The sequence below is a fragment of the Myxine glutinosa genome, chromosome 5 (genome assembly GCF_964187855.1).
Source record: "Myxine glutinosa chromosome 5, kmMyxGlut1.1, whole genome shotgun sequence".
Classification (NCBI taxonomy): Eukaryota; Metazoa; Chordata; class Myxini; order Myxiniformes; family Myxinidae; genus Myxine; species Myxine glutinosa.
Window position 1 is genome coordinate 37,500,754 of NC_136265.1, and position 19,642 is coordinate 37,520,395.

The 19,642-nt window shown below is 42.9% G+C and overlaps 1 protein-coding gene across 14 annotated transcripts in view; it reads left to right on the forward strand.

Moving 5' to 3' along the window:
* ST6GAL2 (ST6 beta-galactoside alpha-2,6-sialyltransferase 2) overlaps positions 1–19,642 on the forward strand; it is an 86,636-nt gene that overhangs the window by 53,436 nt on the left and 13,558 nt on the right. For 13 of the 14 annotated variants that reach the window (XM_078777918.1, XM_068117337.2, XM_078777920.1 and 10 more), the window contains 4 exons: positions 3,509–3,582; positions 3,818–4,317; positions 7,060–7,157; positions 9,436–9,537. In XM_078777918.1, the coding sequence (XP_078634044.1) occupies positions 3,828–4,317; positions 7,060–7,157; positions 9,436–9,537 (690 nt within the window). In that variant the 5' untranslated portion in view covers positions 3,509–3,582; positions 3,818–3,827. The remainder of the gene's footprint in view (positions 1–3,508; positions 3,583–3,817; positions 4,318–7,059; positions 7,158–9,435; positions 9,538–19,642) is intronic. The other variant, XM_068117339.2, reaches the window with a different exon arrangement.

The window sequence follows — 19,642 nt, forward strand, 5'->3', positions numbered from 1 at the left end:
CCAAGCACCCAAAAGACTCCCAGGACCCAAAATACCCCCGAGTCTGGCAGGCAGGTATGCTACAAGGCCATGCACACCAATGAAAATTTAGTCCAATGGACCAACGGGCCCCCTAGTGTATCCTAAATGTATGGTATTTCAAATGCAGCTGAGGCAATCAATGTGTTGAGGGTAATCAATGTGCATAAACAAGAAAGCGACCACAGATTACTCTGGAAATTGTTTCACCACTGAGCATGTTTTCCACTGTAATTTTACAGCATAGGCTTACCTGAAGGACTTCCTCCAAACCAGACGCTGCCATCAAATGGCTAATGCAAGCCAAGAAACTCATTTGGACATGTCGCGCACCAAGCCAAAGCACAATCAACTTTGGATCACTGTCTTCTGGTTTGCTCACGACAATTGCCATTGCCTCCCGCCACAAAGGCTGGTCAAGCGTAATGATGGGTCATGGGTGTGAAGCCATATTTGCTAGTCTGTTTACTCACAAGCAGAAGATGGATGGTTGCAAGAGTTGGATGGTTGGTCATCAGCAAGAGATGGATGGTTGACTTACCTGGACGATCTCTTTTGGCAGCGTGTGTCATAACTGGCCATAATGGCCTGGTGATTTTATTAGCCCCCGTTGGACTTAGTCTGTAATGGGGACTTATGGATTTGGTTCCGTCCGTCCGTCCACAACCATGTTTTGGAGATGTATGGACCGATTTTGTCCACTATACAGAATCAAGGCCATTGCACAGTCTGTTTAAATTGGAGAATCTCAGTTCTTCCAACTTCTACTTTGTCATCTTTGGTTAAAACAACTCTTGGAACAGTTCTACTACAAGTGGTGGATCCTGGTGTTGTGGTGGTGATGATCGCTACTGCACAGAAGGTGCTCAGCACATCAGTGTTCCAAGTGTTGTGGTCAACATTATCGGCTCCATATTGACCAAACTGTCCCGGGAGGTAAGTCGGATATATTGAGGGCTTGCGTGTGACAGCTGCACTTCTTTCAAACATCTTTACTTCTTTGTAGGAGCTACAAAGGCCATGTTGATAGAAAGTGTCAATTATAAACCTTGATCCAAAATGGCGGTGCAGTTGCAAGCCAAGCCCTATGTGCAGTGGGGCTAAAACAACTCTTGGCCTTGCAGGTTGTATTGTAGCTTGACCAATGGATGCAACTTTGAGATTTGTATCCTTTCCAAACGTAATAAATTGGAGAAGACGCTTTAGTGACTGTGGAATAAAATCCAAACCCTGTTTGATATCCAAGCCCTGTTTGATAGTTGCACAGTCGTTGATAAGGTATGCATTTTATCTGCTCCAGGATCATCAATCATCGGCACAGAGGATAAATCATGGAGACTAGTCTCAGCTGTGCCTCTAGATGTAACAACATGGGATTTCCCATTGATTTCAGCAAAAACAAGAAGAAAAAGACATAAAATGCCATATACCCCATGGTTTTAATAATTTTGATGTACGGAGTTGAATGCCGTCAGTCGGCCATCTTTGTTTGGATTACAAAGCAAAATCTTCAAAATCTTCATATGTATATTCATGTACTGTCTTTGTGCTAAGTTTGAACAAAATCAGACCATGCATGTCTGAGAAATGGTTGGGGACACGTTTAAGTAACAAAATGGCTGCCAGTCAGCCATCTTGAATCTGATCTCAAAAAATGACATGCATATGTAAGCCATCATTCATTATCTGCGTTCATAGTTTGAACAAGATCAGGAAATGCATGTCCGAGAAATGGTTGAGGACGTGTTCAATATCGGGTTTTTTACAACGAAAATGGCTGCCAGTCTACCAGTCGGCCATCTTTGATCAGATCGCAAAATAAAGTGAGGCACATCTGTATGTCATCATGTACCCGAGGACCCAAAAGGTCCTCGGGTCCAAAAGGTCCAAAAGGTATGCCAAGTTTGAACAAAATCGGATCACACCTTTCCGAGATATTGTTGCAGACGCACGGACGGACGGACAAGTCCCAATCAATAAGCCCCCATTTTGGACTAAGTCTAACAACTTTGTCACCAGAATGATACAATAGTCTGGATTTCATGGAGATGAATCCAAATGGTCGGGCTGACAGGATGGCCTAGAGGTACGCACACTTGTCTCTAAGCTGTCTAGCCTGGGTTTGAATCCCGACCCAGTTATAAAGTGTCATCCCGGTGTTTCACAGGCAAGATGATTCATCCATGTGTGGTTCATCCCTTGGTTGGACATTGAACTGCATGGGCGTCCCGTCTACCAGCATTAGTTGGTGGATGTTAAAGATCCCATGGTGTCCTTCGTGAAGAATAGGCGACTCATCTCCGGCACGATGAAGGGATTCTAAATTTCTGCCCTAACCAGCAGAGGGCATAGCCACACCCTCAGCCAATGATGCCACCACAAATTAAGAATCCAAATGGTTGATAATTATCAGTCACTCAAAAAATCATCATTGTTTCCTTGTAGGTACTGAACTACCACCGTGAAAGCTCTGTGTCGTGTGGCCTACCTTCCCTTTTTTGTTTGTGTGGTGTCCTTTGCTCATAGCTCAGCCTGGTGTTGGCGTAGCAGTTAGGGTGCCGGCTTGGGATCCTAGGATCCTGGGCTCGAATCCCGGTCGATCGCCGAATTAACACCAGGGGGGTTGACGCAGCCCGTCATCCTTCCGAGGTCCGCAAATTGAGTACCAGTTCACTGGTAATTCCCTGCGTGTCGCAAGAGGCGACTAACAGGGTTGGCGGCAGGAAGGGTATCCGGCCATAAAACTTTGCTTCAAAAATAGGACCACGGTGCCCAAAAAAAGGCCAACCCCTGCCCTGCGGGGAAAAAAATGCCCTCTAAAGGTGGTTGGTGTCCTTTGCTCCCATGGAATTTGTTTCATGTTTTGGAAGTTCATGCTACAGTCCTGGTGGAACATTGCATCAGTAGAAGATAGACCCATTCATATCTAATTACTGAGCAAATCTCTTCCATAGACTTTAGAAAGTTAGTACCTCTGCCACCGAAGGTGGACCAAGGTTATGCTTTCAGCATCGTGTGGTACAAAACGTAAACAGGTGAGCCAGGCAGAGGTTTGCGCTCTACTGAGTGCCCTTCTAGTTGTCATTCTTCATTTGTTCTTTGGAGAGATATCTCCCTCTCCATTCTATTTGTATCAACTGTGATTCAGGAATATATGAATGTGCGGGGTGGCTGCCATCATGAGTCTTGCTTTACAAATGTGGTTGTTAATCATTGTTTTGATTTATCTTTTCCCCTACAGTAGGGTTTCAAAACTGACCAATGCTTTTCCTTCCTGCCTATCCCTCGCAGACTCATATTGAAATGTAACTGCCCCTGCGTCACACTGCGTTTCTTGTTTCTTTCAGTCATTTTGTCCCTCTTGTTCCTCCATAAGCCTCGCCATTTTTATTCAAAATACCAGCATTTTGAGTTTGAATGTCTTGAATAGAACCCTTGCTGAAATGTTTATAACGTTATCGGTCATTGGTTCGATTGATCTTTTTTTCAGGCTTTTTGAGAGAAGAGGTTTTGACCATGACTTTTCACAATCTTGGGATGAGGTGCGTTGAGCCAAGATCCTTGGTGAGTAACTCGGTGAGGCTCGGTTGGTGTGTGTGGGTGAATACATGGAATGGTGAGGGATGGAAGACTTCTCAGGCTGGCGAAGCTACTCTGCTGTCAGGGTAGTGAATAATCAGATTGGTTGGTGTGAAAGTATGATTATAGCATTAGGCCTTGAAATAGAAGACCTTGGAAGGATTTCTTGATTTACGCTTCCCTCTCCCCCCCCCCCCCCCTTTCTTCCCCCTCACCTCAGCAATAAAGCCATGACTGACGCCAGACCTCTGCGGCCACGGTCGCCAAACCTCCATAGCTTTAGAGGACTTCATTTCATTCTATTTTTTTCCACCATTTTTGCAATAGTCACATGTTCCATGATGTCAGGATATTTAAATTGGAACCAAATCGGCCACCATCTTTGGATCTTGTCTTCACACATATACAATGGTAGTCAGCAAGCACGGGATTCGTTTGCCATGAAGGTGATGTCTTCTGGAATGTTTAACACCAGCAATAAAAGGACTGCAGCAGCCATGCAGCACCAGCTGGCTTGCAAGATATTCCGCAAACTTTCCTCCTTACCTTTTACAATAAATAGCAGTGAACCGCCATTTTCAAAGATGTCCAGCTGGGTGAATGCACTAAAGCAGCCAAGGTTGGACAAGGCGATGGGAGCAAACCAGGATGACCATCGCACCTGTGCTGTCGTCTCTTCGGCTGGTGCTCTGCTTGGCTCCAACCTCGGCTCTGAAATCGGTGTGTTTGTATTTGTTGTTTTTACCCTCGCCAGAGGAGAGGGTATTGCATTTGAGTCCGTTTGTTTGTCTGTTTGTCCGCACAGAATAAATATGATTTTCTCTGCAACCGTTGGTCCGATTGACAGGGAATTTTCACCATAGGTGCAACTCCACCTGTATAATTTTTTTAATGATAATTATGACGTCATAGGTCACGTGGTTTGCCCGCTATCTTGGAAAAATCGAAAAAATTTGCACCTTTATATCTCGGAAAGCGCTGAATAGAAAAAATTGAGACATGGCTCCTTGTAAAGAACTCTCCATGGGGAATAAAATATGTTACTGATGATGTCATAGGTGCCTCCATTAAAATATAAAAAAAATAACCACCTTTAGAGGCCATTTTATGATGATGCCTCCATTATGATGTCATAATTCGACAAGTACAAAACATCCCATCAAGATGAAATTTCTTGAGCGTCATGTAGGCAAAAATTTGGTGGAGAAAAAATAATGACGTCATCGATCACGTCGTTCGGCCGCCATATTTGTTTTAACACAACAACCTTAAAAAACCACTGAAAATACATCCTGGTGAGGGTTTGCAATCTCTGATTGCTCTTTTTCTTGTTTCTTTTTTTGTTTTTTTGGTATACATAGTCGAGGCTCATGGAAGAGCTAGGACAAGTATGCTGAAGGAATCAGGATGCAACAGTACAAAAGAAACAGCAGAGAGAGGGTGGAAACACCAACAGTATATACGAACCCCAAGACAGAGGGGTGCAGATAGATAATGGGGGGCAGGAGAGGATGCATGGAGTGGACAAGTTGGATACAGAAGGAAACTGGAAATTTGGAAGGAGGGATTGCAGGGTGGGTAGGGAGAGTAGATGTTTGAGGGTAGAAAAGGTCATGTTTTGCTTTGAGGACGATCTGAGATGGTGGTGAACAGCTGTCTTGAAGACCTGGAGGGAAGAATGAGATTGACGAGCATGTGGAACTTGGTTCCACTGGTGGGACATAAAAGGAACGAATGAATGGAGGTGAGCAGTGATCCCCGATTTAGGTGGTTTCACCAGAAGGGGGTTGATGGTGGACCATGTGAGCCGTGCATAAATCTGGGAGATGGGGGAGCACAGAAAGAGCAGAGGGTGCAAGACCAGAAAGGAGACGGGAGACGACAGAGAGACCACTGAGCTGTCTGCAATGGCCAAGTGATAGGCCCATAGACTCAGCTTTATCATGGGACATTCCAATAATCTTGAGAGCCTTGGTGTTCACATCAATCTGAGCAAGATGTGAAGCAGGAGAGCCAGCCCAGAGGGGAGAGCAGTACTCCATCAACCTGTGGATGAAAGCTTTGTAGGTGGATAAGAGTTCAGGTGTGCTAAGGAAGGACTTTGTACAACAGAGGATGCCCAATCGACGGCTGGCTTTAGAGGCCAACTTTGAAATGTGGTTTGCCCAAGAAAGATCATGGCTGATAGTGCGACCAAGAAGTTTGAATGACTGAACCTCCTCAAGTGGATTATAAAGAAAATAGATAGGAGGGTTTGCCAAACAGTCCTTTGGAGAAAGATCATGACATTGTGTGATTTGTCAGGATTGAAAGTCATATTCCAAGTTTTTGATCAGGGTCAGTATATATGGGAGACTAGTCCTGAAGAGAGATAGCTGCTTGCAGCCCCTGCCAATCTGCTTGAGTGAAATGCCAGACTTGCCGGCACTGAGGCGGCTCTCTGAGAATAGCCAGAGAGATGGTGACTTTCACAAACATATGATCAGATGAACCCATTGGAGCAGAGGAAGAGCAGTCACCAAGTCCAGAAGGGAGGATTTGCCATTGGGAGAAATCCGTGTTGGATAGTTCACATATTGAGTCATTCCCATCAGTCCTTTGCTGAAGTGCCACCGTTGGTGAGAGAGGTACCCACAACCAACCAAGTTGAAATCACCATGTATGAGGAAAGAGAGAGAGAGAGAGAGAGAGAGAGAGAGAGAGAGTTTGGATCAGTGGTTAAAGGTTTGTCTATGTTGTCTGAGAGAGAGATGTAGATGGAATTGTCACTGTTAGGGGGACAGTACAACACACAGATGAACAAGAAGTGGGTGTGGTGTGGAAGTCGCAGCCAGAGGTACTCCTCAGAGTTGGGATGTGTAAGATCAGTACAAGGGCAGTGAGAAACTGAGTTATTGATGTAAAGTGCAACTCCGTCGCCAGGGCATGTTTCAGGCCTATTAAATTGGAGGAGACAATAACCTGGGAGAGACAATAAGGAGTTAGGGACGTCCTGTGGGAGGAAGGATCCTGTTAAACAGATGATGTCTGGTTTGTCAGCAGTAGCCTACATTGAGAGATCTGTCAGGTTAGAGCCGAGACCTCTGACGCTTGAGGCCGATGCAGTTAAAGATAGAGGAGGAGGCGTTGGGAAGGTGCAGGATGGGGGGAGGCTTTGTTGGGGGCAAAGTGAGGCTTTGGGTTGTGATGAAGTGAGGAGGAAGGTTTGAGTGTGTAGGGTGTGGGTTTGGGTGTGTACGGTGTGGCGATCATAACATATTTCTTGTTTTATATATCACAAATCATATCATGCCGGATAATGGCCTCTAAAGGCGGTATATATCATGCCGGATGGTAATTCACAATATGGCGAGCTGAGCTTATATCAAGTTTTTCATGGCTGCTTCAACTGTTAATTTCCTGTGACGAGATATTTAACTTGTAGTTGACAATAATTATCTGATGAACCTTTTTATCATTCAGATACACATGATTATGTCATGCGATTCAATTCTGCACCTACTGCTGGCTTTGAAAAAGATGTTGGAAGGAAAACATCAATTCGCCTCATGAATTCGCAAGTAACATCTACTTCCTTTATCCAGTCTCTTCCACTTTCAACTCCAACTGTCCATCTTTCCTCTTACTCCATAGCTCTCGATACTGTGAAGTCCGTAGCCGAAGAAAACCAGCCTTAGATGGATAACCGGTCGGCCGAAAATTGGCGGTACTTTTTTTATTGTGCGTGCGGCACCGAAGGAACCAAAGTGCTTACCTGCACAGGGCTCATGAGGTTTTATCCGAAACCCACAAAACGAATAAACAACACAACAAATGAAATGCACAATAATGAATTTAATGAAATAAAGCATGGGAATAAAATAAATGTTGAGGTAAAATAAATCCTAATATCTAATCTGAGACATCTCCACTCTCATGTACTGGCTTTGTATTGTATTGGGACACGTTTAAGTAACAAATTGGCCGCCTGTCTGCCATCTTGGATCTGATCTCGAAAGAACATGACGTGCATATGGAAGCCGTCATTCATTATCTGTGTGCCAAGTTTGAACAACATCAGCAAATGCATGTCCGATAAATGGTTGAGGATGTGGTCAATATCTGGTTATTTACAACTAAAATGGCCGTGAGTCCACCAGTCGGCCATCTTTGATTATATCGCAAAATATAGTGAGGTGCACGTGTATGCCATCATGTACTGTGCATCTGCCAAGTTTAACATAAACAGACCATGCATGTTCAAGAAATGGTTGGGGGCACGTTTAAGTAACAAAATGGCTGCCAATCTGATGTCCAAAAAAAATGACGTGCATGTGTAAGCCATCATTCGTTATCTGTGTGCCAAGCTTGAACAACATCGGTAAATGCATGTCTGAGAAATGGTTGAGGACATGTTCAACATCGGGTCTTTTGCAACTAAAATGGCGGCCAATCGGCCATCTTTGATCGCATCGCGAAACAAAATGATGTGCTTATGTATGCTATCATGTATTGTCTTTATTCAAAGTATGAACAAAATCAGGCCATACATATTCGAGATATGATTGCGGACACATGGACGGACGAGACCCAATCCATAAGCCCCCGTTTCAGACTAAGTCCAACGGTGGCAAATAAACTTAAGGTATTCGGCAAATATGTTTGGCTTTGAGGACAGCAACTCATTTACCAAGTGCTTTTCAGAGTTAGTCAACCTCGGGTTGGCCACAAGGCCCAGCTCAGTGCGGAAGTGCATACACCGGTGAGTTGCAGTTCGGAAACCCACTTCACTTACAGCACTAATTATACTACCAACTGTAGCACCGCATGGTGGAGCAGATGGCTACCGGAACTACGGTGGCGATTCCGAAAGATGAATGATTTTGCGCATAATCGTTAATGCATGAGATGCCATGATTATTTTTTCCCAGATAATTGGTGTTTCCGGTGTTTGGATTTCTGGATAAAAGAGTTTTTACTTTATCTGTAAAAGTTTCCTCGTATTTCCTGCTTTTTGCTCCATCTTGTAATTTTTGCTCTGTCATATTATTATGACTAGCAACGGTACCCGCCCTACGGGCGGGGCTTCAATTGGGAGCCCCAAATGAAAAGGCAAAATATCAGAAATTGAAGGCTTTTTTAAAATTTTAAACGATTCATATAAACATCCGTTAATCATATCACACGCAAATCATCAAAATCTAAACAGTATTTGTAGAATTTCAATAAAAGCCACATCACTGTTCATATCCGTAAATATTATTCCATCGTGTTTGGAAAAATTTGAAAATTGGGAAAAAATTCCTCATTGGAAAAACAATATAGTCTATTTTACTCCAGGGGGTCCCACGATTACCCACCCAAAATTTCGTTGCGTTCGGTTCAGCCGTTTTAGCGGTACCTGGGAACAGACAGACAGACAGGCAGACATTTGGTGAATTATAGGAAGATGAATCGTTCCTTCCTTCCAACAATTTAGATTTGTTTTTGGCTTAAGATTAGCTGATTATAAAGGTAAATCATATCGTCCCTCATTGTGCAGCGCTGTTGCTGTAGCAATCTGTGGCTGATTAGGGGTAGCTTCATATGAATGGTGAATTATATTAATTTTTTGAATCAAAAACTTCATCTTAGATTACGTTGAATAATGTGCATGAAGTGAAATTGTTATGTTTTATTTGCCTTCTCTTTTGTTTTGTTCACTTGCTACTAGCACATTTAATTGTTCTGCAGCATTTTCACCTTTCCTATTTCCCCAATAATTGCCTCTGTAATTCTACTGCAGTGACTTGTTATGTTGTGCCTTCCATTTCTCACCTGTCAATCCAACTTTTTTTTTTACCCTTTTCCTTTTTCCAGATATTGGCAAAGAAAAGTTTCAATTTTACCAAAAGCAGTCTTTACAAAAACATTCCCTTGCTGGTCTGGGACCCCGCGCCCCAAAGTCTCGACCTCAAACAGGTCTGAAACACGTAATTCAATTATTCATCATTACTTTGCAAAGATCACTGGGTGACTTTTACTTTTATCCTCCCGCCTCAAACAAAAAATACCTAAAAAGTCGCAACTATTAAATCGCGATTTATTTTTATTTCTTGTTCTTTATTCGCTGACCTGTGACTTGCTACAACCCCACGAGGGAGGTTGCACTGCAGCGTCAATGAGACAAGCTTGAACCGGTACAATCTAGTTCACCTGGAGAAGGGGAAAAATTTACAAACACTGTTTCCGGCTACCTTACCCCCCCCCCGGTACAATCTAGTTCACCTGGGGAAGGGGAAAAATTTACAAACTGTTTCCGGCTACCTTACCCCCCCCCCCCCCGGTACAATCTAGTTCACCTGGGGAAGGGGAAAAATTTACAAACTGTTTCCGGCTACCTTACCCCCCCCCCCCCCTGTACAATCTAGTTCACCTGGGGAAGGGGAAAAATTTACAAACTGTTTCCGGCTACCTTACCCACCCCCCCCCCCCCCCAAGCTACCTTACTCCCCCCCAGACATACCCCCTCTCCCAAGCAAGCTGGCCGATACATGTTAAGAGTGTAATGTAATGTTGTCGTGTTCATGACGCTGCAGTGCAACCTATGTAAGGAGTTGTAGTGAGCGGCAACATCTTCTTTGTGCCATGTCTTAATGTCTACATAGTCAGAAGCTTGTCTTCCTTTGATAGAGGGAGTATATGGTTTAAGAATCTTGTTATTCTGTTACTGTGTACCATTTTTCTCTTATAACTACACTATCCAACAAAATTTCATGGAACATACATGATACTAAGCTTTGGTGGATTTAATATGTGGTATCCATTGCGCCAAACAAGGGGTTCGTACGGGTCATGGAAATCCTGGAAAGCCATGGAATTTAACAAAATGCTTGTCCAGGCCTGGAAAGTCATGGAAAATCGTGGAAATTGAAAGCGAGTGTGTTTTCTGTTATTTTTCAGAATAAAACAAATGTGTACGGACGAGCTACGTTCCTGAGAATCGTTCCTAAATCTTTCGTTCCGTACTCGGAACGCAATTTCCCATTGATAATTTTCCCATTGACAACTGCAGATCAGGACAGCTCAACTAAGGATTCTCATCTATCGTCAGGTTTTGATATCTATCCCGCTTTGTTCTTTGCAGGTCTTCTATGTGTAACCCACCACATTGTCATGTTAACAGTGACTTACCGAATCTGTTAGTCAACTGAAGCAGGATAGTGGTCAACTTTAAATCCCAGATACAATTTGCATAATATTGCTGATGTGTTTTGAGGTAGGGGGTGAGTAAAATATGCCTGTGTAGGGTCATGGAAAATCAGTCAGGAGTCGGGGCAAAGTCAAGGAAAGTCATGGAAATTCATGGAATTTCAGATACTCAAAGGGATATGAACACTAATTTATCAATGCTTGAATCATTTGCGTTATAATATCACCCCTTGTATTGACATGATCATTGTTGTGATTTACATAATTGTATTGACAGTTTTTGGTTTTTTTCGTATACAAGATCGAGGCTCATGAAAGAGCTAACATGAATCACACAAAAAGTCAAACCGACACATAAAACACAAAATAAGGGGAGCGGAAGACAAGATGGGGAGAGAGGGGGAAGGACACAAACACAACATTTGAGAGCACGGACATCGAGAGAGCTGTGGGAGGGAGAGGGCTTGGGGGGGGGGGGTGGGAGAGGTATAAACATATGGACAATACAAGGACTTCCAGGAAAGAAGTTGGAATTTCAAAAAAAAAGTGTATCTGGGGTGAATTAGCGGGGGTAGAAAAAATCAAGGTTTTGCATGGGGAAAGATAAGATGGTAGTGAACAGCTGTTTTAAAGACCTGGAGGGAGGAGTGGGATTGAAGGGACTGGGGGAGTTTGTTCCAGAGGCGGGAGAAAAGAGGAATGAAGGAGTGAAGGTGAGCAGAGAGTCTTGATTTTGGCAGTTTAACCATAAGAGGGTTGCAGGCAGATCTTGTGCGACCTGTAGGAATATTTGGGGGACAGAGCACAGAGAGAGCTGGGGGAGCAAGGCCGGAGAGGAGTCGGTAGAAGACAGAAAGACCACCAACCTGCCTGCGGTGAGTGAGTGAAAGGCCCTCGGAGTTAGCTTCATCGCGGGAGATTCCAATGATTCTGAACGCTTTGGTTTCAATAGCGTGAAGCCGAGCTAGGTGTGAGGCAGGAGCACCGGCCCAGAGGGGGGAACAGTATTCCATTGAGCTGCGGATGAAAGCCTTGTATGTGGTGAGGAGCTCAGGTGTGCCAAGGAAGGACTTCGCACGATGGAGGATGCCCAGTCGGCGACTGGCTTTGGAGGCCAGCTTGGAAATGTGGTTTTCCGAAGAAAGATCATGGCAGATAGTGAGACCCAAAAGCTTGAGCGACAGAACTTCTTGGAGGGGATTGTTGAGAAAGTAGGTGGAAGGATTGTCCAGTCGGTCTTTTCGGAGAGACATAGTAAGAGTGTGGGATTTGTCAGAATTGAAAGACATGTTCCACTTGTTTGACCATGTTCCACTTTGGGTGTTATTATCATTGTTGTGATTTGCATAATTGCCTTCCGCGGGTCCCTGGTATTAACCGGGAGGGTCCGCGCGACAATATTGACAGTTTGGGTGTTATTATCATTGTTGTGATTTACATAATTGTATTGATAGTTTGGGTGTTATTATCATTGTGATTTACATAATTGTATTGATAGTTTGGGTGTTATTATCATTGTGATTTACATAATTGTATTGACAGTTTGGGTGTTATTATCATTGTTGTGATTTACATAATTGTATTGATAGTTTGGGTGTTATTATCATTGTGATTTACATAATTGTATTGACAGTTTGGGTGTTATTATCATTGTTGTGATTTACATAATTGTATTGACATTTTGGGTGTTGTGATCATTGTTGTGATTTACATAATTGTATTGACATTTTGGGTGTTATGATCATTGTTGTGATTTACATAATTGTATTGACATTTTGGGTGTTATGATCATTGTTGTGATTTACATAATTGTATTGACATTTTGGGTGTTATAATCATTGTTGTTATTTACATAATTGTATTGACATTTTGGGTGTTATGATCATTGTTGTGATTTACATAATTGTATTGACATTTTTGGTGTTATGATCATTGTTGTGATTTACATAATTGTATTGACAGTTTGGGTGTTATTATCATTGTGATTTACATAATAGTATCGATAGATTGGGTGTTATTATCATTGTTGTGATTTACATAATTTAATTGACAGTTTGGGTGTTATGATCATTGTTGTGATTTACATAATTGTATTGATAGATTGGGTGTTATTTATCATTGTTGTGATTTACATAATAATTGAATTGACAGTTTGGGTGTTATGATCGTTGTTGTAATTGACATCATTTAATTGACAGTTTGAGTGTTATCATTGTTGTGATTTACATAATTATATTGACAGTTTGGGGGTTATTATCATTGTGATTTACATAATTGTATTGACAGTTTGGGTGTTATGATCATTGTTGTAATTTACATTATTTATTTGACAGTTTGAGTGTTATTATCATTGTTGTGATTCACATAATTATATTGACAGTTTTGTGTTGTCCTTGTTGTGATTTACATAATTATATTGAAAGTTTGGGTGTTATTATCATTGTTGTGATTTACATAATTATATTGACAGTTTTGTGTTGTCCTTGTTGTGATTTACATAATTATATTGACAGTTTGGGTGTTATTATCATTGTTGTGATTCACATAATTATATTGACAGTTTTGTGTTGTCCTTGTTGTGATTTACATAATTGTATTGACAATTTGGGTGTTATTATCATTGTTGTGATTTACATAATTATATTGATCATCGTTGTGAATGACATAATTGAAGTTCCAACATAATTACACATCCTTCTATCAGACACGGAACCCTTTTTTGACTTAGAAAATATCACATCGGTCGGGGACATGTACAGCAAAGCAATTCTCCCTCTTATTTATTTATTTATTTATCCCAGTTCCTTATGTGCAATTAGGAAGGAAAGGCTAGAGGCTGGGGTCCTTCCATTAATCTGTCAGCGCATATTCATTCTTTCGGACAGGTGTACAAGCGATAAAACTTTGCAGGAGATCCAATACCTACTTAGAACACTTATGACCTCCTGAGATGCTCTCAATACAGCTTGATATGTAAAAACAAGTACAAAAAGTTTTAATTAAAACAAAAGCCGCGTCGATGTTACACAATGCCTAGATGCAGCTGTGCCTATAACGTCGATGTTATAGGCACAGGACATTCCTTTTGATTCGATTACTTGATGTTATTTTTGTGCAAAGTGAAAATATATCTCGGCAATTTCCCGTGTGTGGCGACGAATTTTTAATATATCTCGGCATTTTCCCGTCTGTTATTTCAGGCGGTGTATGACTGACCATGCCGCGATTTTAAAAAAATATATCTCGGCAATTTCCCGTGTGTGGCGACACGTGAACGAAGCTATGCTCCTCTCTCCACATTATTGTGACGACGTATAAATTAAATATTTCATCGTGACGATTGTCATCAAATGGACGAATTTTTAATATATCTCGGCATTTTCCCGTCTGTTATTTCGGGCGGTGTATGACTGACCATACGGCGATTTAAACAAAATATATATATCTCGGCATTTTCCCGTCTCTTATTTCGGGCGGTGTATGACTGACCATGCCGCGATTTAAAAAAAAATATCTCAATGGACTTGAAGTTACAGGCCTTTGAGAATTCATTTTGTTCTATAAAGGGCAACTTTCATCAGATTTTCTTCCCGTTTTTTTTCAACCGAGTCTAAAACTATGTTAGCGACTGTGAAAAATGAAATGATATATCGAATTTGATTTGAAATAAAACTGTGTGAGAGAGGAAGACACCACGGGCCTACAAAACAGGCCTCAAAGCTATGCGAGTTAATAAAATGGTGGATATTTGTTTATATGAAGGCTCTCCCAGAATGGGTGGAGCTATGGTTCCCAGAATGGGTGGAGCTTTGAGGTTTTGTCTTCTCTGCGAGAACAAGAAGAAGAAGAAGAAGAAGAAGAAGAACAACAACAACAACAACAGCAACAGCAGAGGGCACTCTATGAGCAGCGTCTGCGACGCGGCTAACAATCACATATCTGTATATTGTATCAAAATCTACCACAAGGACGCCATCTTTATGAGCAGGTTTTTCTCTGTGCCAACATGATGCCAAGTGTTATGATTCAGCAAATAGGCATACAGCTGGAAATTGAAGAGGAAAGTGATGGCCTGGCATCTGCTGCTGGGATTGCTGCCCGTTTGTTCAGATTTCTTTGGAACAGGCCTATAGCTTTACTTGGCTCGGTTGTAATGAAATTACGTCATTCTTGGCCTCCATCGCTGTGCATGCTCGCAATGAAAGCAAATTGAAATGCAAACGTGCTTCATCTTGTGCTGATTCTGCAGATTGTCAAGAACACTTGAAAGCTTAAGTAGTTATGACATTGTTCTAAAAGTATGCAGTTTGAATACCACACATTGTTACTTGAAAGAAAACACACTTATTTGCTCATTTGGAAAGCATTTTAACACGGTCAATAATTATAAAGCATTAAATTGGAGCTATGGGAATGGCCTTCCAAATCCAAATCAAGGTAGGCTATATGTTTGATTAATGTTATAAAAACTATTCTGATATATTGTAAATACCTGGTTGGTCAAACACACGTGTGGTTCTTTTTGTTGGGGTGTGGGGGGGGGGGGGGGGAGGGGGATGGTTCTGCTTAATGATGGAGAACTTTCATGGCAGAATAATAATTACTGCACTGAAAATACATCTTTGGGTCATTCATGAAGAATTTCACTGAGGTTCCTCGCACAATGTAATTAAACACCCTGAGTGTCAGGCACCTGGGAGTAAGTCTACCTGTTCACCTGAATAACTATCTCCCAATCAGTGCTGATCATCTGGAATCTAGAGAACAAAGTGATCTGCAACCCGGAGAACAAAGTGATCTGCAACCCGGAGAACAAAGTCATATGGAACCCAGAGAACAAAGTGACCTGCAACCCGGAGAACAAAGTGATCTGGAACCCAGAGAACAAAGTCATATGGAACCCAGAGAACAACGTCATCTGGAACCCAGAGAACAAAGTCATCTGGAACCCAGAGAACAAAGGCATCTGGAACCCAGAGAACAAAGGCATCTGGAATCCAGAGAACAAAGACATTTGGAATGCAGAGAACAAAGGTATCTGGAACCCGGAGAACAAAGGCATCTGGAATGCAGAGAACAAAGTCATATGGAACCCAGAGAACAAAGTGACCTGCAACCCAGAGAACAAAGTGATCTGGAACCCAGAGAACAAAGTCATATGGAACCCAGAGAACAAAGTGACCTGCAACCCAGAGAACAAAGTGATCTGGAACCCAGAGAACAAAGTCATATGGAACCCAGAGAACAACGTCATCTGGAACCCAGAGAACAAAGTCATCTGGAACCCAGAGAACAAAGGCATCTGGAACCCGGAGAATAAAGGCATCTGGAATCCAGAGAACAAAGACATTTGGAATGCAGAGAACAAAGGTATCTGGAACCCAGAGAACAAAATCATATGGAATCCAGAGAACAAAGGCATCTGGAACCCAGAGAACAAAGGCATATGGAACCGAGGAAACAAAGTCATCTGGAATGCAGAGAACAAAGTCTTGTGGAACCCAGAGAACAAAGGCATCTGGAACCCAGAGAACAAAGGCATATGGAACCTAGAGAACAAAGTCATCTGGAATGCATAGAACAAAGTCTTGTGGAACCCAGAGAACAAAGGCATCTGGAACCCGGAGAACAAAGGCATCTTGAACCCAGAGAACAAAGGCATCTGGAATCCGGAGAACAGAGTCACCTGGAATCCAGAGAACAAAGGCATCTGGAATCCGGAGAACAAAGGCATCTGGAACCCAGAGAACAAAGGCTTCTGGAATGCAGCGAACAAAGTCTTGTGGAACCCATAGAACAAAGGCATCTGGAATCAAGAGAACAAAGGCATCTGGAATCCAGAGAACAAAGGCATCTGGAACCCAGAGAACAAAGGCATCTGGAATCCAGAGAACAGAGTCAGCTGGAATCCAGAGAACAATGTCTTGTGGAACCCAGAGAACAAAGTCTTGTGGAACCTAGAGAACAAAGTCATCTGGAACCCAGAGAACAAAGACATTTGGAATGCAGAGAACAAAGTCATCTGGAATGCAGAAAAACACAGTCATATGGACGCCAGAGAACAAAGTCATCTGGAACCCGGAGAACAAAGACATCTGGAACCCGGAGAACAAAGGCATCTGGAACCCGGAGAACAAAGGCATCTGGAATCCGGAGAACAGAGTCATCTGGAACCCGGAGAACAAAGGCATCTGGAATCCGGAGAACAAAGACATCTGGAATCCGGAGAACAAAGACATCTGGAACCCGGAGAACAAAGACATCTGGAAGCCGGAGAACAAAGGCATCTGGAACCCAGAGAACAAAGGCATCTGGAATCCGGAGAACAGAGTCATCTGGAATCCAGAGAACAAAGTCTTGTGGAATCCAGAGAACAAGATCATCTTGATCAATTTCTAATACCAATAGATCTGAAGCACTGATCACATTTGTTAAACGGTAACGAGTATTGTTGAGATAATCCCTTGTAAATATTATACGAATAATTATCTTTATGTTGCTTGTCGTCATTAGTCGTTGTTTGTGAGTCGTTGTTGGTTTTTTTTTGTTTGCTGTTAGAAGCTTAAACAAGATGTTCCTCCATATTGGCTGCAGTTTCCCCAAGCCCTATAGTTAGAGGATGGAAAAGTCGAGATAGACTTGAGAATGTAAAGGACAGATTAGTGAAACAAATTTTTCTCTTTACTTTTTCTCTCGTACTGTACAGATTGGCTTTCAATGTTGGCATCGCATCAAGTTGTCTTAGTAACTTAAAACTGGATAGAAAGAGCAAATCGACCCCTTGAATAGTTGTGAAACGAAAATAAGATTAAGTTCAGTAATAGGAGGAAGTGTTTGAATAACTTGTTCACAATGATGTAAGTTTAGACTCGACAATGAAACACTAGCTTGCGTCTCCATGTGCAAACAAAATGAGATGCAGGAGGACATCACATGACCCCATCGAGCCAATGTCAGATCTCTACCATGACCCCAACCCCTGCCCCACCCCTCACCCTATGTACACAATCCCACCTGCCATGGCATGCAAATAAATGTGCAATCTCCAACTTAGCCTTCACTCCAGGCTCATCTTCTGGCAAGTAACATTCCTGCACGCCATTTTAAAACCTGTGCCCATTGCTTCGAAGTAATTCTAATCCAAATCCAATTCCAATTCAGACATATCAACAGAACCTGTTACTTCTACCACCTTCCTTGGAAGACCATTCCATGTGCTAATAACTCTGTATCAAAGGGAGGCGCCCCTCCCTTTATATAAGGGATCGTTTCTCTGTATGGGGACTGAAAATACATTTCTCAGCTTCTACTGGATGACATCGGCTGCAAATTTCAGAAGTAAATTATTTGTACATTGAGGTAATATGTTACAAATTTCAGCAACATCTGTTTCCACATTCTTGAGTTTTATTTAGAAAACCCTCGAAATCACGTTGGTGTCTGTCCGTCCGTCCGTCCGTCTGTCTGTCTGTCCGTCCACCAAAATGTGTTGGTGCTCACATCTCAAGGGCTATACATTGAAACTCGCTGAAACTTGGAATATACATCGGCCAATAGGTCTAGTTAATGGCTTTCGAAACAAATTCTACCTAAGTGCTATAGTTTTTGTTTTAAAATTAAATGTATAAAAATATATGTACAGAAATAAATATATAAAAATATATACTTACTGTTGTGGATTTCAGAGTACGGCACTCCCGTTAGCAAGAGGGGGGGGGGGGGTTAATCCCCTTGTCTTGTTAAGCTGGCGGTCTCCGGTCCTGGAACTATCCCGCTCCTTTGCGGGGTGAGATTGGCCAGGTTGATTGGTCAACGGTTTCCCAAATACCTTCACCAATCGATCCGCAAAGCAGGGAGATGAGTCCCTGCTGGAACCGCGGATGTGATGGTAATTGCCGAGCGGTTTAGCAATCCACGATCCGAGCCGTTAACAAAAGGACTACACCCGATTAAAAGCGGTTGGCCAAATCGTGCCACAGGTACTCAATTGGGGACAGGACGCAAGCGATCGGATGAGAGGAACCAAAGAATAAGAAGGGTGAAGGAAGAACAAATATGATTTATTAACTACACTAAAAGAGGAAACGAAAGGCAAGAATATACAAAAGAAGGAAATAAAAGGACATAGGGCAAGCTTATCTAAACAGTCTTAACTTATCACGACCCCAGGACAAACGGACAGACTCACACGGATTGGTGGCTGGTAGGGGAGGAAGGTCCAGGCAGATGGTTCCAGGTGATGGGATCCGTCCAGGCTCCGGGTCCACGGGCGAAGAACGGCAGGCAGCTTCGCGTATCGTTGGCGCGCGACCGGACCTTACATATGCGAGGGGCTGGAATGCGGCGTACGTATAGCGTGCCGAACGCTCTCAAAATCAAATGGCAGTTCGTATCAAACGATCATTCCAAGCGATCCTCTGCGTAGTGTTCTTATCATCCGCCGCTTCTGCGCTGTATTCTCAGTATCTGCCGATCATCTCCATCTGCCGATCATTCGCTCATCTCCCCTGCATCTGCCCATCTGCCGAAGTAGTCCGCGGCGGCACTTTTATTACAAGCCTTGCGTATCAAGCTGCGTCCGCTTCGCTCCGCCTACTCGTGAACACGCCTCGGCCCGGATTAGTCGCGAGGGTTCATTGGTACCTCCCCTCGTGACGCGTTGATGGGGACACGCCTATGTTCCTGGCCGCTCCTCCCTTCTTCTCCCACTCTGCCACGTGGCTTATGGCGGCGGGCAGGAACAAACCAAAAGGCAGCGACGACGGCAATACGATTATGTGGCAGCATTGGGAAGGACAAGCCCCGTTGAAGGTGCTATTGGCACTTGGAGAGAGAGAGAGATTGGGGATAATTGAAGGGGCCTAGGTTATTTGAT